The 22,202-nt window shown below is 44.6% G+C and overlaps 2 protein-coding genes across 5 annotated transcripts in view; both read left to right on the top strand.

Moving 5' to 3' along the window:
- Positions 1-22,202, top strand: part of LOC131262357 (uncharacterized) — a 62,736-nt gene that overhangs the window by 34,700 nt on the left and 5,834 nt on the right. For 3 of the 4 annotated variants that reach the window (XM_058264345.1, XM_058264347.1, XM_058264348.1), the window contains exons 3-4: positions 19,991-20,484; positions 20,873-20,983. In XM_058264345.1, coding sequence (XP_058120328.1) covers positions 20,419-20,484; positions 20,873-20,983 — 177 coding nt within the window. In that variant the 5' untranslated portion in view covers positions 19,991-20,418. Of the gene's footprint in view, positions 1-5,340; positions 5,407-19,990; positions 20,485-20,872; positions 20,984-22,202 lie in introns of those variants that run through there. The other variant, XM_058264346.1, reaches the window with a different exon arrangement.
- On the top strand, positions 15,469-16,158 carry LOC131262155 (ficolin-1-like). The gene has a single exon (XM_058264090.1). The coding sequence runs from the start codon at positions 15,469-15,471 to the stop codon at positions 16,156-16,158; it is 690 nt and encodes a 229-aa protein (XP_058120073.1).

The following is a 22,202-nucleotide window of genomic DNA, read 5'->3' as shown; positions in this document are numbered from 1 at the left end:
GAGCTTTTGCGGCAAAGTAAACACAATCCACTCCGGAACTAACTCACTCTCGCGGGTCGTGTTCGTGTGCGAAAGCTTTCGTCAAAAGTTTGTTCCGCGCGAAACGCAGACAACCGCCACCTCCCCGGTGGCCCCAACCACCACCACGTACACGGACCCTTTGGGTCTTGCCATGTCAATGTCTAATTAGCTGAAATTAATTGCATTATAAACTGTATTTACTTCTCTCTCTCCTTCTCTGTTGTTTCGCGTTTCCTCAGCATCTCGCCGGAGTGAGCAAATGGGGGTCATATTAGGTGTTTTTTGTTTCGGCCCCGTGAGCGAATCCTTAGCGAATTCTCACCCATCCGGTCCCCCCCCGAGGGGCGTCACCCGGCCTGGTGTTTATCTGACGGACGGGCGTTATTGCGTGATGGCGCTTTTTCATTAAAAGTTTTGCTGGCGCACGATGCGAAGAAAACATCGTTAGCTACCGATGGAAAGTTACGAGTTCCGCCGGGAAGAATGGAGGGAACTTGTTGTGAGGTGGGTGATTTTTTTATGAACCCTTCTTCCCGGACGCGGCCTTCGATGTTGGACAAACAAACCACTGGAAAGCTAGCGATGATAATGAAGATCACTCTGCTCCGCGTGGGAAATCTACCGGACCGTCTGGCAGGAAGATGTTCTTCTTTTCCTTACGCACCAGGGATTTGATTTTCAACGATTTCTAGCAAAGGAAAATCCAGCATACGGTTCCCTTAGTGATCCCCTTGGTGGCTCCAGTTTTCAAAGGTGGACGGACTCCGGACTGCTCCGGGCAACGAAAACCCGGCTGGCTCGATCAATCATTCGACGATGATGATGATGGCGTCTTCTTCGGGAGCAATAAAGTTCCGTTCCGTTTATAATCTCATTCCCTCCGTTTTATTGGTGGCAGTTAAGACGCTCCACTTCAGGCCGGGGGGACGCTGTTCTGGAAGATTTGTGCCGGTGGTCTCGCGTTACACACTACAAAGCGAACGCTTAAGGGCGTGCGTTACTTCAACGGACTGTTTACGGGAAACGATAGACAGTTGTGTGTTTGTTTGTTTGTTTTTTTTTATGGCTCGATTAGTGTGAATGGTTAAAACTTTTGTCGGTAACGGTAAAACTTTCGCCATCTACAAACCAGTTAATTTATCACGGAATACCAGTTGAGGGTGAGCAGAAAATTGACATTTTCCAATTGAAATGATTGCTTTTCGAGGCGTTGATTATTGCGTAATGTAACAAAACTTGGCTCGAACGTTTGGAAATTATTCCAAGTAGTATTGGTTATACTACTAAGCATATTTTTCTATCAAAAACAAACAAACGGAATCCTTGAGGCGAGGATTAAAATGATATTAACTTGAGCAAAAGGGTGGAATTTTTCTCTGGTTTATCATCATTCCAGTGTTTTCTGGTGTGCCATTTGACGATGAATGTTATGTTAGGTTGTGGTAACATTAATTTCATTCTTCATTCCTTTTGTTCCAACGGTCCATTTTCGTACTGCTAACGACGCTAAACTTTATTCAAAACAGCTCCCTTGTTAGCACGTTAATAGTGCCAAAGTAAGGCACATCTCGAACAACACTTCGCCAACCATCTCATTTCTTTCTTCCATGGTTTGGGCGCTCGATTTACGTACACGACCGTAAATGGTTGCCGCATAGTATTATGAGCCAGCGATGACGGGGTCGGTTGGTGCTCACACTCGCCGAGGAGAGAAAACCTCCTTTTAACCGGTCTCATCAATCACGCAAAAGCCTCGGTAATTAGCCCGTGGAAGTGGATTGTATTTTCGCGCCCTGGCGCGGGGGCCTCATCGACTCACGTGGCTCATTTATTATGCACCTTATTGGGCTTTGTGCAGCGCTTCAGGTTTGCGGTGGTGGTTGAAACATTTGAAGCTTTTGCTCCTCACTCGAAGGTGGGGCAATGGTGGACTGGTGAGGGGCAGGTCGTGCAAACGATAAATTTCAAGCATTGAGATCCACGAAAATTGAGAAAAACAACCGTCAAACAAAAGAGAAACACACTTCCAAACAAAAGTGTTGCATTAACAGTCCCATACCCGGTGTACATCGGTGGAATGCTGGCGATGTTTCCGTTACGGCGCCTCGGCACCGGTAGGCTTTTCTTTCCGCCGGCCACCCCCTTTGCTAATGGGCTCGATTTATGATCGCATACCGAAAATTGCCAATCAGAAAACGGTCCCATAAAAAGGCCTGGCGGGGCTGGGGGGTACGTAAGCCTGCGCAGCATAATAACTTTCCCCTTTTAATCGACACCTTTTTGTTCGTGGTGAAGCTAACGTTCCTGAAGCGGGAGGGAAAAAAAACATTGCAACTGGTTCATTAGCGGAGCTGCTTCATCCGGACCTCGGGTGCTTCTTTTTAATATAAGATTTCGAAATCAATGTTTTCTGATTCACAAACACACACACCCACCCGTACACACGACATGCGGATCGAACATCCTCCCATTCCCACGAGATGATGGTTCGACACGAGTTCATGCGACTAATCCTGAGTGCTGGTGCGACCGTCTGTCCACTATCGTCAGCCATGCCATGGGCAAGTTTTAATTGGGTAAATAAAATTTAATTTCTTTCTATATGTATTTTACCACGCCGAGCATGCCATCGGGAAGCTGCCGGTTCGGTTGGTCACTTAGCGGCGCGTGAAGAAGTCACTGCGGGTCCATTTCCCTCTCGGCACGCGGCACTCCTGGTGCGGATTAGTGGAAGCCGGAATGGGAATAAGGACGCGTTGGACGCTTACCGGTCACGATGAAGGCAGAGTTCGAGATCGAGGACATCGTACAGACTTTATTTATGGATTGCCTTTTCGTGTCAGCTTTTCCGTGAAGAGACAGGGAGCAAGTGAGGGTTTGCGAGGTTTCGTCCTCGTTCCATTTTCCGGTGGATATTAAATTATGCTTTAATTATGAAAAGTTTGACCACCTCACTGCACATCGGCACCGTTGACGATGTCGGTCTAGGTTGCAGTCCCATCTTCCATGCCCGATTTTATCTCCCTTTCTCACGTTTTCCCTTTCCACGACATCGCATCGAAATGGCAGACGTGCCGATTTTAGCTCTACGCGATGCGATAAAATCGTAATGATGGGGATTTTTCCGCTTCCAGGTACTTGTAATTGCACTCTTCTATTTGCTTTTCGTCGGCAAAACTGCATGCAAAATGGAATGCAGTTCACTTGCTAATGAATACATGCCACTCGAAATTAGGTCGATTGGAGCGATGACATTTCTGGTGGAATTTTTCCGTTCGATATTCTTCTTTTCCGGGAAGGTTATTTTCGAATCACGATACACATTTCGATTCTGATGAAGGTATTACATTTACGAACATAGTTTTATTTACAAATATTTCCCGACGTTCGCTGAATGAATTGGTAAGCGTTGTCGAATCGAATTAAGCGTGTCGAAAACATTTTTCCAACGAAGCGAAATGTGATGATTCTAAAAAAGTAAGTGGTTACCCGTCAGCAATCGGACACAGTTACAGCGGGCCGAAACTAATTTAGCTACGCTCGCAACTCCACACATTTTCCTCTTCAATGGAACCGTATGCAAAGCAATACATAAAAAAAGAAGACTCCATATTGAACGTTGGGGCTGCAAAAAAAACGTAAAAAAACCGAGATGCATTCGTTGCAGTAAAATGGTTTAGGCCTCCATGTTTGCAGCACACACACATTCCACATTCCACTCGAAACCGTTGTTTGGTGGAGCGCCGAGCAAACGGAAAAAAATGTTACCACACTCAGCGAAAAGGAAACTGTACTTTTCCGTGAAGGTCGTTCGCATCGACACAAGCGTCAGGTGTCTTCCGAACCGCATGCCACCGTTGCATGAATGAACGTGAAGCACGGGGTTCGCAAATGCGCCAACTTTTGCACACACATACTTTAGTTTTCCGCTTTGTACCCTTTTTTTTCGACTGCGAAATCATCCCGGTAGATGGAAATGGTATGCGAGCAAAGGCATCGGTTTGATTTACCGATAGTGTTCCGGTGGCCCGTTGGCAGGATGTTTCCGTTTCCGATGGTGGCGATGTCATCCCGCCGGCAGGAAATAATGGAAGAAAGGTGTATAATACTGTCAAGTGTAGTAGAATGTGTCGTGCGCCATTTTCGCGCACCATCTTCTATACGCCACATTTCTCGTTCGTCGTTGTCACAATAAAATGGTACCGGGTTTTAGTTGAAGCTCTTCAGCATTCTACCGAGGAGCTTGAGATTAAAGCCTGGATCAGCTCGGGATGGCACATTTTCTCAGCCACACAATGCCACCGTGCGCGGGTGAAAAGATTTTCCTCCCGATTTTTTGCTCAAGCCCCGCTCTGGCTTGAGTTGAAGGTAGGAACTGCCAACAATAAATCACACACCATTACTGGCTTTTGCAAATGGCGGCAGTGAGCTGTCCTTTACGGTTTGTCTCCGGTGAGATTCCTTGCAAGATCCATTTACTTTCCCGGTGGCCGGGAATGATGCCGACCGGGAAAAGCTCCCGCATCGTGATGCTATTTTTATCTCCCGCCCGTATCGGTGTATTGTGCAACAGAATGGTTCCTGGCTGTATTTTTTTTTGCTGCGGTGAAAAGGCTTTTTTCACATTTGTTTGCCGGATTAGAATGGAGCTTTACAATGAAGTTAAATTTAATCCTTGAAACGGTAGCTAGAAGTAGCAGCTTGCCACTTACTGTCCGCTTTGGAAGCATATTTTATGCTGAAGCCCGACCACCAGTAGCAACTTTCGATGCGAAGTTCCTTAAGTCCGACTATGACGGGTCTTGAATATTATTTTGGGATTAGATAGACCGTTCTTGGAACCGGTTGGAAAGTTTCTAATTCCCGTTTGAGGTGGCTTAGAGAAGAAGCCGCAAAAAAAAACGAATGCTCGTTTATCTCCGGTCTTTCGGAAAACTTTAATTTGTCTCGCCAATTTCTCGATAAGACTTTCCGCCCCCCCCCTCAAGGTGTCCCTGTAAAATCATTACAGTCTTATATGGTTTCATCAGACAGTTGTATAAAAGTATTCTATTGTTGACGGCGTAAACGGCATGTAATTTATTCATTACGGCACAATATTCATTATCTCTCTGTTTTTTGCCCGCTTTCTTTTTCCCCTCATCAGCACAGAAAACAAAGCTCGCGCCCTGCAGAAGCTCGGCAGGTCCATCCCTGAGGCCAAAGGGAGGAAGAAAACAACCCCGTGGCGAGGAAGCAGCAGATTAAAGTCAGCAGAAGAAGAGGCGGTTGTACGGAGTTTGGCGTTTTTTTTTCTTCCTACCCTCCCGCCCCATCCCCGGCAGAAGCTTTCTTTCAAACGAGCGAGCTGCCGAGACGACGCCGGTAAACACGGGAACATTATCCGTAAGTAAAATGTGTCATTTTTGTTATTATGCTGCCTGTCTGCCGGCCCGCGCAGGTGGCGGAGGAGTCGGCCGTCTTGAGACGGTTCGTTTTGGACGGTGTCGGTTGGGTTCGTTTTGTTTTTCTTATTTTTTTTATAACATCTTCCGTCTTGATGATTGTGCAAATGCGTGTGAGCAAAGTTGACAAACTGCGTCCAGCGCGAGGGCAGACACCCTTCCCGGAGGATGGCACGGGGAGGACGGCGTCGGTGGCGACGACCCGTTCCGGTCCGACGATTTTTCCGGCGTGGTTCCGCGTGACTCGCACCGACAAACGCGGCCCGGTGTGTGTGTGTGTGCCAGCGCGATGTTTGCGACCCAACATACATGTTGAGTGCGTACGCCGGGACGTTCGGAGGACGGCAGCATTCTTTAATGGCATTCAGTTTAGGTCGTGTTCCACCAGGCTGGGTTCCCAATCCGATTAGTACCTTCTGCCGGGAGGGGATCCCGGAAAGGCCGACGTGCACCACGCGCACGTGTACGGTGGTGTGGTTTACGGGTTTGGGTTTACCAGGGAAAACCACCCCTGGGTAAAGAGAGACATAGAGAGAGTGAAAGAAAAGGTTGTGGCTTGTGCTGGATGTGTCTTCAGGCCGGCGGAACTGCGCGGTTCTGTGTCCGGGCCTAATGAAAGTGGAAGATTTTTTGGTCTAACTCTCTTTCTTCGTGTGTTTTCGTTGCGTCCAACTCCGACCGCGCTGGATAATTGGGTATGTTTGCACTTTCCGTTAGAACACCGGTTCCTCCCCCCGGGCGAGCGTCGTCGAGCTGAACAGAACGCAGCACTTTTGGGCCCGTCATCTTCACTCCCCACGTTCGGTGTCACGGTCCGTTTGCCTCCGTGCGTTGCCATCTTCGTCCGTCCGTGTTCTTCGGAAATCCCTCCCCCCATTCGGGTCAATGAGCCAACGATGCGGCACTCTTATGCTCATGAACTTATGCTCATCCAAGGCTCGTGAAGCTAAAAACTCGAACGTCAAACAACACGCACAATACTGCTCCCCAAGGGACATCGTTCCGATCACGATTTCGGACTCTCCAAACGAAAACACGTTTGATCGGTCAGTTAGACTCTCTGCCTCGGCGTGGCTAGAAAATCGAGTGCATCGGGCGTGCTTGTTTGCCCAGCCGCCGGAATGCAAATGTTTGCCCGAAGGCAGAAGTCACCGAAGTGGCAGTCAAAGCAATGATGCTGGATTCCAGCATTCCAACCTTTTCCCAACACTATTTGGAGATGGGCTTTCAATGCCGTCGAGTGTAAATTGATTTGTGAAAAGCATCTGAAGGGCATTGGAATGTAAAAAGCAAACGTATCAATAGGAACCGTCCGTGAGGAAAATATGACAACAGTGAACGTATCTCCGATGGTTTTTGTGTCAAATTTACATGTATTTCTCTCCATGTTGTTGTATGCTAAAGGAACTAAAGGCACGCAATGCTCAAAACAGCAGAAATAATCGATCGTGTATAAGAATATCGTGATGAGTACCGTTTATGAGATTAATGCATAGGAAAATATTGTTTGCATGAATGTTGAGTCCGATGTTTCGTTTCGTGACCTTCGAGCCGTTAAATGCTGTGGAATTTTGATAAAGCTTAGCTTAAAACTGTGTTTACAACATTTGTTTAAATTTAAAAACAATCTATAACCATTTGCTCTGACTGTTTCTATTTTATTAGGTGAAAATTGTACAAGGAGAAACGCTCAGTATGTAAAAAAATAGAGCCAGAAAGGTGAACCTTCTTTCCTTTAATAAAGCCAAAGAAAAAGAGCTAAAGAACTCAAAGAGATTATTACCATTCACATCAAAAATAAGTTTGAGTAATTTAAGTACAGATTAACATATCTAATAGAAAGATGAGTCTCTAATAAAAGTTTGTTAATTACTTAATTTTTTTTTCCTTAAATCGAGTGAGCAGAACAACTTTGTGGCAGAACTTGCAGTAAAGAAGCAAGAACATAGTTTTGTAAAATCTATCTAATCACCTATTACCTCCTTTTACTGATTGCTGTGATTTTCTTCTGCAAAAAAAGGCAGACTGAAAACAAAGATAATAGGAAAAAGTGTCAATTTGTCACACATTCAGTCACCTCCAGTGCGGAATCCAACCATTCTGCCGTCCGTTCACCGGGGGCTAAAATGTCTTAGTCATCTCTTAAGCGCTCAGCAGGACCACTTCGGCGGTTTGCGATGCGATCTTCAGTTTAACCCTCGGTCCGATTAATCTATCGTCCCCTGCCAGCGTGCCTTTGACCTGTCCGTTCGTTGCTTCCGGTCAGCCGGCATGGAATGGGAAAAACTTTTCCAGCCACCCACTTTCAGGTGCTCCACCATCGTCCATCCTTCGGACGGTGGGACAGACATAAAAAACCATCAAAGCTATGCGTGGGAATGAATGGCTTTGGTCATTCGACCACACGCACAAAATCAAGATCACAGAGTGGAACTAAGCTTTGGCATTTCTTGTCATGCAAGGTTCTTCGTGGAAGGATACATTTAGACGGTTCATGGAGCGAGAGGATTTGAGGAAGGATTGCAATTTGTTTCAAAGTCTTACGAAGCATCTGTTGACATACTTGTGGAAAAAACGCCGGTTCAAATCGTTTGTTCTTTCTGTAAGCCATACAACAACTCCGAAAAGCTGATGATTTCACGCTGTACCGAGGATTTCATTTAGATTCCGAATGAAAAGCCATCCCACGCAGAAAAAAAGTTTGATCCTTTGAGAAAACAAAAAGCGACAGAGGACCATTGTTTGGGTATGTTGAGACAATATCGTCAGCCACAGGCTCGCATTGTGCCGTGCGTGCTCCTTCGAAACGGAACAGGATCTACGGAATGGCGTTGGAAAGCGGCGCATGTTTATGTTAGGCGTAGACAATGGTGCACTGTTCATGAAAGGAAATTCAAACAACAGGTCCCCTGCTGGAGAGTATTTTAATTGTTTTTCATCAAGCAACAGGATATCTAGTTCAGCACAGTTCTGTTGACTTTTATTCAGTTAGGTGCTTCTTTTTTGATTAACATATTTCGAGGGAGGACACTAAAACATAGAAGATATTCTGTTTCATTCTCGCAGGAGGGATTTTCTTGGAAAGAAGCCCAAGAAATCAAAACCATAAACGTTGTCACTTTCGCTAATGCGCTTTTACTACATACTTCAAGTCGACGGCTGCCATTACTGTTATCGTAAATCCTAGCGGCTTAAAGTAAGGTTTCTCCCAATTTGTCCACTTTGCGTTATCATAAATCCATCATAAAACGTTAAAGCCCACTCAAACTTTTTCTGCGTTCTTTCGATTGGAGTCGTTGTTTAAAGGGGTGTGCACACGTCGTCTGCGCGTTCTTCGGGCGCGGCTAACGCGCAGACGAGGTGTGCGGATTAGCTTCGGCAAAATGCGAAAAAAACTACTGCAGCGAGAGTGAGCAGCAATATACTGCTTTCCTTTGCAACCGTACAGGAGGCAAGGTAAATTTGGAATATTTACGCATACTACCTTATAAGTAACGTACATCCCTAGATGCGCATCTTTGGTTTTTCTTTAATTGTTTGACCATGAAGGAAATTTAATCATTTTGGTTGCTGTTTTCTCATGAAGAACTACAATGTCGGACACAAGTTGTACACCACATCCATTTCTCATTTTTGAGCCTCTGTATTTCCCATTGCACGGCTTATAGTGCATATTTCATTAAATTTCGTCAAAGCCGCTTAGCTAAAGGTAAAGGTAAAGGTCCTACACTCTAACCCGTAAAGCAGTCCTAGATCATGATATACAAACTGTGCCGACGGGTAGCTCAAATCGTAGGTCATATAGCTTGTTCCGGAGCTGTCTCACATATGTCATACCTTGAGTTCATCACTGAACAGCACATTTCGCTAATGGACTACACCTTAGTGAGCAAATTCAAGCCGAGCCTGGCAATGCTGCACGCTGAGCTTCGACTGTTGCTAGAAGGAAGCTGCTTGATTCGGTAACCTCTGACCGATGTTCTCAGTGACGGACAACTGCAGTTCCATTATGACTCGCGCAGCTGAGGAATATGGTTCCGTTCTATGATCAATGCTGTCTTCTGAGTATTATAAGCAACACTGCGTAGGGATTCAAGAAATATAAATTTTATGTCATGTAAATCTTTTGTCTAAAACTGTTGCAGTCTTAAGAACAAACGTTTTGTAGCTAGGACATTTTAAAGAGCTAACGAAAATAGGCGCTCTTCTAAACTCATAGCAGCAAAATAATAGCCGCGGTGCTATAACACAACGGTTCCAACAGATCACGTGCCAACTGCAAAGTCGCACTTCGAATTAAGACCCCTTGGAGTACGAAAGGCCGACTACGGTATCTTTTTAACGAACTTTCTAAGAAAGGGACATACTAGGAGACCCATAATTTAGCGACATATCATGAGAAACAATTATAATACTCTTTCCTTTCCTGCTCCTCCAACAGTAACAGAAAAAAACTGGCAGCAGCGGGAATGGGAACTCCGAAAACCCGAACATTTTCTTATCCTGTCGCTCTTCTGGTAGGCAATGAATAACACGAAGGTTGCCGAAACCGGCGCGAAAGGTTCCGAGCAATTTTTTTCACTACCACTGCTTTGATTTGTGTACGTACACGAAATGCCGAAATCGTTACTTCTCTCTTTATCCTATGGCAATTTTTGTTCTTCCATCTTCCTCCGATGTATGTTCGGCACATGCAAAAAGAACGAAGTACTGAGAAAAATGCCGATGAAACAGTTTCGAGAGAGAAGGAAGAACAAAAATGATTATATGAAAAAGGGGGACGCAATGAGTTCGGTGTTTCGTATACGTACACAAATCAAAGCAGTGGTAGTGAAAAAAATTGTTCGGAACCTTTCGGGCCGGTTTCGGTAACCTTCGTCTTTTCCATTGGCTACCAGAAGAGCGACAGGATAAGAAAATGTTCGGGTTTTCTGAACTCTCACTTCCGCTGCAGACAAGATTTTCTGTTACTGTTGGAGGACCCGGAAAGGAATGAGTATTACAATTGTTTCTTTTTTGGCGCTAAAGTTGCTGGTTGCTGTTGTTATCTGACGGTGTATGCAAACTTTTGAATGGCCTCTCGTACTCCCGTGGGTCTCAAGTTGCAAGTCTGCCCTATTTTGACATGACCTTCAGAGGACTTTTTGTATGAGTACGAAACGGCTCACACCAAACTAGACTAACGCTAGAGCAAAATGCCTCAATTTTGTATCAGCCGCAAGGTCATACAGAACGATATAATTGGTAAAAATAGCGCTATCTTGCGATGTAGGATAACCAAAACAAACATTCGTAATAAACTTATAAATTCCGTTCTTTAACGAGAAAACAATAGAACTAAGGAATAAAACACATTTATATTGATTTACAGTTACCGACCATACGATTCCTGTATCGGAAAACCTGTTTGATTGGTATTCTAATGAATACTTTTATCTGTGTATCTATATCAACTTCAAAATTTATTCATTTTTGTACCCACTATCATCTAAGTAATATACATGAAAAGCTGAGGCGATCCAACTTGTAGTTGCAGTAATGTAGGCCAGCCGTTTCGGGCTCATACAAAAAGTCCTCTGAAAGTGATATGAAAAAAGGGCATTTGAGAAGATTGGTTGCACGAATGTCTGAAGGGCTCAACCTCTCGGTATTGTCCTCCAACCATAATGTTATGAGCCCAATTATTTTTATTTTACAGCAATGAACTCATGACAGTGCTTATGTTTTTCGATAACGCTTTCAAATGCCCTTTTCTTAAAATGTTTTTCATTGGTCTGTTAGCTCTACAAGAAATAACAGCTACCAAAATAATTAAAATTTCTCCATGGCTAAGCCACTAGAGAAAACCCAAAGCTGCGCATCTAGGGATGTAAGGCGTTTTTAAGATTGTGTGCGTAAACATCCTAAAATCCGGAGTGCAGCTCAGATTTTACGTTGCTTTCTGTACGGTTGCAAAGGAAAGCAGTATATTGCTGCTCACTCTCGCTGCAGGAGTTTTTTTCGGGGAGGAGTTTCGCTAACCCGCGCACTTCGTCTGCGCGTTCTTCGGACCCGAAGAACGCGCACACGTCGTCTGCACCCCCGGTAACACTTCAATCTGTAAACGTTCGCCAATAATCGTCTCTCTCTCTGATTTTGTGGGCTTTTCCTTGAAAGGAGTTCTTCTTGACCGCGTGCATTAGTTTCAGGTTTGGTGTTGCTTTATTTCTTTGCATTATAGGTTTTTTTTATTACCTTCCTTTGGGTGTACAGATTTGAGTTGCTTGCTTGAGGTGGGTGTGTTTTTCGTTTGTTATTTCCAAATAAAAATAATGGTCCTTCAGAAAGTGAAACGATTCGGTGGAAGCTGTGGTAGGACATAATGTTTGATTTTGATTGTTAATCTCTTCGTGCAGGAGTAACATCGGTTCGGAGGCAGGCTTCAGTTTGATTAATACCCTTCGGATACACCTTATCGCCGGTGGAACCATAAATCACCACCCAAACGCGGTGCGGAGATTTGCGCCCACAGTCTTCTTCGCGAAAATGGGCTGTGTCCTACACGGGTTTGCGGTTAAGGTTCTTTTTCTCTCGCCGATCTTCTCCGTGTCAGTGGAAGGAAACCTCGCACGGATTACGTGCCGCTTAAAGTTACCGTTCCGAGGCGGACGAGGGAATAAATATGACATTCGGTACTTTACGCCGCGTGCAAATAGTATCACGCACGGTCGGGGAAGGAAATGGTTAGCAATTTTTCATCTTGCCATAGCCTTCCCGGTGGCTTGACGGAGGCTGGTCGTGTCGGAATTTGGACCGCGCGTGGGGTCAAATTATCCGGGCACGTGTTCCGAATCATTATCCGGTAATAGATGAAAAATTAAGCACACAGCATTCCGAATCGTTCCGAAAAGGGGAATTTGTTGCCCGTGTTTGAAATGTTTTCCATCGGATCGTTTAATGAAGGCTTTGGAAGTGGAAGAATGTTTTCTCTTTCGTCCCATGTAATTAAATTTACTAAAATTGGAGATGTACCCAACTTTTTTCCTGCGTTACAAACACTCAATATTATTTTCACAAAAAAAACATGCACGTCAGAAATGCACAAGTAATATTTAGCATCCACCTATCCCTTTCTTTCTCCATTGGAAGCCCCCCTGAATTGGACGTTTCGATTTACAATGAGAGCACAAATCGTTTGACAGATGCATGGCGACGTTCCGGGCCGGCATAATTGCACCGATTATGTTACGAATGCATCCACGACGCCGAAGCACATTGTCATGCCGGAGTTGGAGTGCTGTCACACTCGTTACCGTAACTGCTGAGCCCCGGGAACCTCACACACTAAGGCACTCCGCCTCAACTCCCTGTTATCTCATCGTGCATCGTGGTGGATTGTGTTACTGCCGGTAACAACTGCGACGTATGAAATATGTCACGTCAAATTAGATGATGAAACAGCCACCCGGTGGCATTTGGTTCTTCCCTCCCTCCCAGTCGATGGTCGGCACTCATCTGCACCGGAGTTACTGCACAGCTTTGGCCCAAAAGTCGCTAGCTTTCCGTAGAAGAAAGGCGGAACCAACGCAATGTCCAATATCAGTCGTAGAAAATCACTTTGCGTACCGTTCGGGGAAATAGGGCAAAAGCTTTGGGAAAATTTCCATCTCACTGCCGGGCCCGGCCGGGTGGGGGTGTTTGGGGGCGAGGACGCTACCATTTCACTGCACCATTTGTCGAGTGGAATAAAAATACAAAACGAAACACGGTAACTGCCTCCAAACGGGCCCTGGTGCAAGGTGCCGAATGTTATTAGTACAGTCCAACCTGGGGGCTGCCGGAGGATGCTGGAAGCGGGGGGTTGGGGTGTCGGCGGGTGGGAAGAGCGAAATAATGACCGCTAATGCAATGTATGATTGCAGCTAATTGAGGCTCGGACGTTGCGCAACCGCGGGCCAGTGAAAGCGAGCTTTACCGGGCGCGAGATGATGGCCCGTCGACGGATATGTGTGTGTGTGTGTGTGTGTAAAGGAGCTTCTGGAAAGGGGGCTCGTTGTTGCCACTGTTATTGTTAGGGGAAATTGTTACTGAAAAGCGTCGCTCGCTCGAAGCCGAATCGTTAAAACGAAACAATTTTAAGTCCGGCGTTTCTCCATAGTTCTTGTGTGCTTTGGTATGCACCGATCGAAAGTTTCTGTTATTGCCGGCTTCCCGCTAACTGCGTGGAAAACATAGTATTAGAGAAGAGTTAGTGAATCTGCAGGGACGATGCTGGGGTGTATACATGGTGGATGCAGCATCACGGTTTACATTAGTTTTGATGATCACTTGCCGTCTGGTTTAATTCATGGTTTTACATGAATTCAAACGGATGCTGCAGAGTGATTCACTGCGTCGATGGTTTTAAGCTGAATACATAATAGCTCCGATTAGTTCGGATGAAGAAAGTCACTTTTCTCGCTTGTACATGTTTGAGCGAATGCATCCAATGGATTTCACAACCACGCTAATTCTAACAATATTTAAAATTTTGAACAAAAAACTAAAAATTATGCAACAGGATTTTAATCATCATTCGATGCAGTGCTTGCTAATGATAAAAATATTAGTTGAAGCAAACTTTGATTAAATAGCTGATATGATAAAAGTTTATACAGGTTTTTTCAGTTTTCATGGTTGGCTGAGATAAACCATTCGGCTTTAGACGCAATCAAACCTAACAATCCATGCATGTAAATATTTTGGTGAATTTTCTTTGGTGAAGTAACGATCGTCGTCTATTAATATCGTTAAGTTCTCTCGTACCAGATCTCGGTTAGGAATCGGACCCAAGTCGTCCAAAAATCTAGCGACAAATTCATGTCACGAAAGATACTTATTCAATTTCTGCTTTCAATGCTTCGAAATTAGGTGTGTATGAGAAGACCATCGATGTTATAATAATTATCAAACGGCAATGTGAACGTACACGCATACGCCTTGCACATGATTAATTGTGAGTAAAAGAATAGAGAAACCATAATCGAAAAAAAGAAAACGCAAATCTGTTTGTGGAGTCAGAAAGTGAAGCTGGGAATAACCGTTCGAGATAACGTTTAGCATAATGAGATCATTCGGGTTTTTGGTATGAGCCAATGTGTATGTACCACAAATACTGTAAAATGATGATAACAAAACAAATGCGGGGAACAATAATGACTTACTTGCCGTATGACCAAGAACATGGTTTTGCAAAAATCTCGGTCGCGTTTATTTTTGTTCAGTGTTGGGAACAACATTGGGTTATCACTTAAAACAGATGTTCAACAATCGTTCCTTGTTCTTTCTTGCCATTTCGAACCAAACGAGTGCAGTTCAGCCTCAGTCGTCTTCCATCATTCGTTCTGGTCGTCTGTTTAAGACCTTCCAAAACAACCTGAAAATCATGAATAATTATAGTTATATGTTAGTGCTGTGTTTTGGTGTAGTTTTATCAGCCCGGCTGACAATGGCAATAGGAGGTTTCGAGATGGAGCTTTTGATGACAAAGCTGGACTACTTGCAAGACAAACAGCAAGAGATAGAGCAAACTATGCAGGCAGCAATGGAGGTGATAGTTAAACTTTCAACTTAAGTTAAGTGAATACCAGAAATTAAGAAGAAATATGACGATATTTTTCAGAGAATGGAACAACGTCTTGTAGAGAAGCTAACCAAAAAAATCGAGATGATGGATAATAAATTTCAGTCAAAAATGATCACAATGGAAGACTCTTTGAAAAAGGTGAGGAAGCGTGCAATTGATGTTGTAAATTCAGTTATGAAGTTCAAGCTGGTGGTGTTTTTTTATTGATCTTTGCTTCTTTTGCAGAGTGTGAAGACAAGCGAAGAAGAAGTGAAGAATCAGTTGATTTCCAGGATAGACAATATGCAGCAGCAACTGTTGACTGAAAGAAAAACCATCCTGGAAAAGACCCAAACTGAGCTCAAGCAACTTGGAGAGAACAAAAAAACTCTTGATATCTTGGTACATTCAGTACGAAATATGAGTACACTGACGGAAAAAAGCAATAAGATACTCGAGGCTTACTTTTTATATGCTGGTTCTTCATGTCGTCATTTGGGTAAACTATCCCACCGACACATGATCCATGTAGCGGAAAATTCAGAACCATTTGAGGTACTTTGCGAACAAACTAAGTTCGGAGGTGGCTGGACCGTGATCCAGCATAGGTATGACGGTTCAGTCGATTTTTATAAGAACTGGAAGGAGTACCGCAACGGATTCGGGAATTTGGATGGCGAGTTCTGGCTCGGGCTAGAATACCTGCATCAAATTACCAAAAACCGACCCCATGAACTGCTGGTGGAAATGAAAGATTTCCATGGAAACTACGGATACGCTAAGTATGGAGAATTTGAGATAGGCAGGGAATCTGAGTTGTATGTGTTGAAGAAGTTAGGGACATACTCAGGGTCAGCAGGAGATTCAATGCAGAACCACAAGAATAAAAAGTTTAGCACATTCGATCGCGACAATGACGAATCGGATAAAGGGAATTGTGCTGATCGTTGGCACGGAGCCTGGTGGTACTATAAGTGCCACGTTTCCAATTTGAATGGACGTTATCAGAACACAACAGACGATGGTAGTGCGATGGTGTGGGCCTATTTAAAAAACGACAGGCGTGGTATGTCTTACTCGCGAATGATGATTCGCGACATCATTAATTAACACAAACATAAAACGATTACCTCACCAGTGATCAGCTGCATGTTCATCAGCTGCAGCAACTTTGTTCCTCCTCCCCCTCCTCTTCTACCAAATTAAAGTAATAACACAGAATTTGATACAAGCATTACTATGCACATCAATTGTTTATAAATAAAAACAGATCATTTTATAGGAAAATGTTTGTTTTCATTCAAGGATGGAAAAGAACAAAAAAGATCAAAACAAGGATGAAAGAAATTTAACCAAATAAAATGATTGGGGTAAATTGGAAAGACATTTTACATTGGAGGAATGGCTTTATTCCGTGACATTTTGTTTCTTAATAAACTAAAGTGGAAAAAGTACATGATAGCAAATATTGGTGTCAGCCCAATTTGTCACAACACATAACCCTTTCATGAAAACCCCGTAGACAAGAGCATTCGACGAATCAGAATGCAAAGTCGGGAATCACCGTCCGAGATAACATAATCAGTTCACGCTCTCGCCTTAGTTTGTGGTATAAGATGAGGTGTACCATAAAGTTATTGGTCACACAGGAAGAATGTGTGTTTGCCAACATATGTTCGCGATCAGTTGGCTCAGTGTTGGTGATAATAGTGCACGAGGCTCAGAACACATTAAACTCATTACCCTTTTTTGATTCATGTAAGTTAAGCCAACTTATTGGAACACATTTCCTTTTACTTTCAAACCAAAGTCTTCAACTTGTTGCAGTTCCCAGTGAACAAAGTTTATTACTCACCTCTCCCATTCTGAAAGCGATGAGTTCTTCCACTACAAATAACAATTCCACTTGACTGCCCGAATCGGGTTTACTTTGCTTTATGAGCTTTCGGACGTCCGTTCCCTTTCCTCCACCACCATGCGCAACGAGACTGAAATTGGTTCGAGCGATGCAAAACCGTAGCTATCGTTTCGAAAGGCGTATGCCGTAAGTCAAAAATCGGAAGAAAAGTCATAAGTTTTCTTTCTTGCATACTTTTGCCGCATTTGTCCCGGGCGTCGGACGTTGGCCGACGAGGAGAGGTGGAAGGCTGGGGTAAAAAATAACATCCCAACTCGTTAGGGGTATTTCTAGAGAATGGAAATGGTACAATTTTAATGAACAAAATTCCATCTGGCCATTCTACCTCTGTATTTTTCCCTCCACTACCGCTCCGGGAACGAGCAACAGGACCTTCGGCGAGGAAAAGGTATGAAAATCTCACCATGTGCAACAGTCACGGTAGCCGATTTGCGAAAGGCAGCTGGAGTTTTCCGGAATCCCCGACCGCAGTGCAGCCAAGCAAGCGCCGCCGGATTTGGCTTTGCGAGAAAAACGAGAACGAGGGGAAAAGTAAATAATGGAAATGGTTTGGTGATTTTCCCGAACAAAACGTCAACGGAAGCGAAACGGGTTCGGGCAGCCTCTCCGCGTTCGGTTGAAGTTGATCGGGAAAGGCTGAAGCTCGAAGGAAGGAACGTCTTGCACTCGAATGGCTCGGCCCCTCTTGCGTCGAATTTCCCGGCGAGTTTTTCCCCCCTGTTTCTGCTTGATCGGGCGCATTGGAAATGAAAGGGCAGTGTGTTGATGTTATTCGTTCGGACGCATTCGTATGGAATTTGTTTGTTCGAAAGGCAAATGTTTTGAGAGCGGGAAATCATAAGCCAAGCTTTTCCACTCGGTACACATTTCATTCGCTGTAAGGTACATTGTTTATCAAAGGTGAACGTTTCATTTCTTGTATAACAGAAGCAGAACGGTTTAATTTAAATCCGAAAGATCTTAAAATATTTTTTCTCAGTTTGTGAATCTATTTGACAGCTTTATTTATGTACTTCTCATGAATTCAATCATGAACATATTATCACAATCAACACTCGAAGGTTTTTCCTCCCTCCGTTCGAAAGCTGCACGGGGTCATTAAAATCCAATAATTGTTGCTGGTTGCTGGGAGGGGAAAGCTGTGGTTCGAAACAGTTTGCGCTTTCGGGCATTGAACAAAGCGTGTGTGTGTGTGTCCAACCACGTCAATCGATAATGTCCCGTCTGGAAGCTTCGAGAGGAACTTTGCGGTGCGGAGAGTCCTACAGAATTTTGTTCCACCATCGTTCCGCTATTTGCAGATCGTTGCGAGTGCTCCACACTATTAAAAGGATGCATGGAGGCACCCGGGACGCTGTAGGACGAAAGGCCACCCCCTGACAACTGATGGAAAATCAATCGAGAGTCCTCGTTTGCGTGGCGAACGAAAAGCAACTCGCAAGCCGGGGAAAAGAACCATAAATATCAACGCCACCCCGTTGTCGCGTGCTCCGGAACGGTCGTTCTCGCTCGGGGGTGACAGTTGGAATACGACGGCTGTTCAAGGTAACTGATAAATGGTTGTATGAGGATATTGATCGCCGTTGGAGGCAGGTATTGAAAAGCACTTGTGCGAAACCGTGCGCGAGTGCAGTGAATTTCCACATAATTGACATGTTTATCTTTGGGGGATTCCTTTGAGAGATTTTCTATCGTCTCACTTGAGCATGGTCGTGTCGTTAGCGTGTATGTAAATGTGCCAAACAATGCCGACGCCCTGAGGACGAGCATAAGAACGACGGTTGGAACGGGTGGGTGGTAAAGAACAGCTTCATTCCTTTCCAGGGCGAACCGCGACTCGTCGAGATGCCACCGGATCATGGCGATATTGTTTGCGCTTTCGTGCCACCGCGCCCCGGCCGATGAAGGTTAACAGCCTGGCAGAATGTCATGACTTTATTCGATAACGCTACTCCACTCGGGACGCTAGAGGGAGGCGGGGCATTTACCTACACCGAGGAAGAAGAACGAATGGCTTCACGATTCGATGAAAAACGAACATAATGTCACGTTATGGTGCGTTTATTTGGAACGCCATCGTTGATATTCCAGCGTGATCTTCCGGTTGATGATACATGCTTTAGAATCGTTACCAGCGTCAGATTGTACATTATCGCGGCGTTGTCGATGTGCTGCTGTCGTCCGCATTTTCCGGCACGAACTGAGCAATGGGAGCAATATTTGTCTTCCCTCGTGCGGTCGTTCGGAGCTTCAATACCCTCTAGCTTTTCTCGTGCAATCTGCTTAGGTTACAAGAAATATTCTTTGAAAGAAAACATCCCTATGTGCAACGCACGTTTTCACCATAGAATTTCCTTTTTCTTTTTGGGGCGGCAAAGAAAATTACACATCCGATCAACCGGAATTCCGTCGAGCGGGGATTTGGTGGCACGTGGGTTTACTTTTGAGATTGTGTTCAAATTGTCCCATCCCCCCCCCCCCCCCCCATATTCATGTGTATGTTTTATTTTTGATCGAGTGAGCGTCATTAATTTTGTATCCGATTTGCCGTGGTTCCGCGGAAAAAGGGCTGACTTTGCACCGGCATGCGTGCTCGTGTATGATGGATTGAATTTCTAATGAAAGACCGCTGCGTATTCTTTATTGAAATCATTTCCTCCCGGGAGCTGCAGTAGAAGAACGATTCTGCGAAGGACGGCTGTGAGAGTCGTACACAGTACAATTCGCAGAAGAGGAATTGTAGGAATTCGGCATTTATAATCCCGTGTGCGGCGTAAAAAAAAGTGGGACCATTTGGTGAAGCACAACCAGTTGCGCAAGTATGATAAAGAAAATGAAATAAAAAGAAACAAAACGACCCAATAAAATCAGAATAAAAGATGTCAACTCGAACCGGTCCCTTACTCTCTCTGTATATCTTCTATTTTATTAGGCAATTTAGGGCGAGTGGGCCACATCATCATTTCACCCGGCCCTAGACACTTGTAATTAATTTTCCCTTCATTTATCTATATTTCCTTGCAGCACCGGTTCGCATTTATCATATCTTTCCGTTGTTTTTGCCACTATGCGCCACCGGCTGCCGACGCCGGAACACGGGATGATTGATAGTGCGGCCTGGAAGATCATGACCAGCGGTTCCAGCGGCAACAGAGGCAGCAGCGCAGCAGCAACAACCGATGCGGACTTGAAATCGGAACGAACGTAGAGCAAAAAACCACTCGAGAGCGCGGCAAAAGCGGCAACAAGTGAAACCGGCACGACACCGGGGTTCGGGGAGCTTTTTGGGAGAGTGGTTTGGAGAAATTTGGCAGGCTAACGGTGACACCATTTCACGGCAGGGGCACTGGAAGTGGTGGGCCCCGGGGAGGCGCACGGAAGAGATCGCTTGCGCGACGCAAGCGAACCGCAAAAGAAATCAATCATCGACGGAGTGTCCCCTGAGGAGCAAGATGCCGGCGACTACCGTGAAGAGTAGTGAGGCGACTGACCAGCAAAACAACTGTGATAACGAGGAGGTAGGTACGCGGTTTAAAGTGAGTGGCAACGGGGGGCGAATCGGCGGTCCTTAATTAGTGTGGAATATTTGATTAGCCATAAGGATGGATGTATCGAGATAAGCCTGTGTTTAAAAATGGATGTATACTATCGACCACTTTCTACGGAAAGGATTAAACCCCGGGGCGCAACCGAAACGCGGGAAACCCATCTTCTAAGCCTATGAACTCGTTAGAACCACTTGACTGGGTTTTCCTGCTGCTCAAGTCACCTCAGCAGATAATCCAATTAGGCGTTTGTTTACTTGTTTCGTAGCAGAAGTCAAGCATTAGTAGCACAAAGCTACTTATCCTTTTCCAACTCTTCTAACTTTTACTTCGCTGTTCTACTTTATTTCCCTTTTCGCAGGAGGAACCAAAAGACATGAAAAATGCGCATCTCATTATCAACGAGCTTCGCACTCGGTGCCGGAATCAATCGGAGCAAATCATGGCCTGGAAGAAGGCCTACTCGCTGCAGGTACGGAGGAAAAACCCGGTGGCGGGAAGGTGACGCCGCGGACAGGAACTCCCTTCGGTTCCGGAAGGAGCGGAGTGTTAACGAGGGTTTCGTTTTGCGGCGAAAGGGATTCTATTTGCCGCCAGTACTTCATATCATTACGTTAGCCTGGATGCGCTCAATTTAACGCAGGAGGACCGAATTAATCCATCAACGCCATTATCATCATCCGGCATCGTTCCGGAGGTTATCGTTAATGGTCGCCTAAGGACCTCCGGCCCGTTTTCCAATCGGGTTGACACCTCCGGCAACGTTGTTTGGAGCCGCAAGATGGAGATACAAAAATCGCTCAAAGAAGATCCGAATGTGACACCATCTCTTCCCATGGTTTCCAGGTCGGAAAAACCCGCTTTCCACGATTCGCACTCTCCACACTCTTTGAGGCGGGGGGAAGTAAAAAAGTCAAAGGTTTTTCCTGCCCATGGTCGCATGTGTGTTTGTTGCGAATGGGCATGATAAATTATTCCCAACGACAACCGGCACCCGCTTTTCCACCGCCATCTAATACGATTACCTCCGACCGGGGTTCGAAGGTTGATTGGGAGGTGACACCTGCTGTTCCGGTGTCACTCTGTCCGTGAGCAAGCCGTGCGTGTTATACAATGGGTGTTTTTCCACATATACGAGAGGCGATAATCGTAGATCGGTTGCATAGTGGAAAGGTTTTTCTTTTTGCTCGTACCGTGTCTTCATTATATCTTCCGGTACTCCATTGTAGTACAGGTTTCTCTTGTATGGTCTTACAATTCTATTTTCAATCCTTTTCAAATCAGTTTAACCATTGTAAGGTAAATCTTTTATTCCAGTTTTCAAGTTGGTTTTTAAAGTTAAATTGTTGTAGAGAAAAACTTTTATGATCTCAGTTTTTTTTAAATTATTTTTGTATAAAATCGAAGACTGTGTCATAAAAAGATTTGAGGATTTAAAACCTTACTTTTTGGGTTTAAAAACATAAAAAGAAAGAACGTGAAAGGTGCGTTTCCTACACAAGAATATACTGTATTACAAAGCAAAGAAATCCATCTTACCTAAGTCAATTACGTCATAAAGTTTATTCAATGTTTGTTTTTTATTTGAATTCCCTCTTTTTTCGAAAAATATTACTATTGATCATTTTCTATCTTCAATATGATATTTCTATTGAATTGAACATATCTGTTAGGCAATGAGTAGTTTTTAA

This window comes from Anopheles coustani, chromosome 2, assembly GCF_943734705.1.
Source record: "Anopheles coustani chromosome 2, idAnoCousDA_361_x.2, whole genome shotgun sequence".
Classification (NCBI taxonomy): Eukaryota; Metazoa; Arthropoda; class Insecta; order Diptera; family Culicidae; genus Anopheles; species Anopheles coustani.
This window is presented reverse-complemented; position numbering and strand designations above follow the sequence as displayed.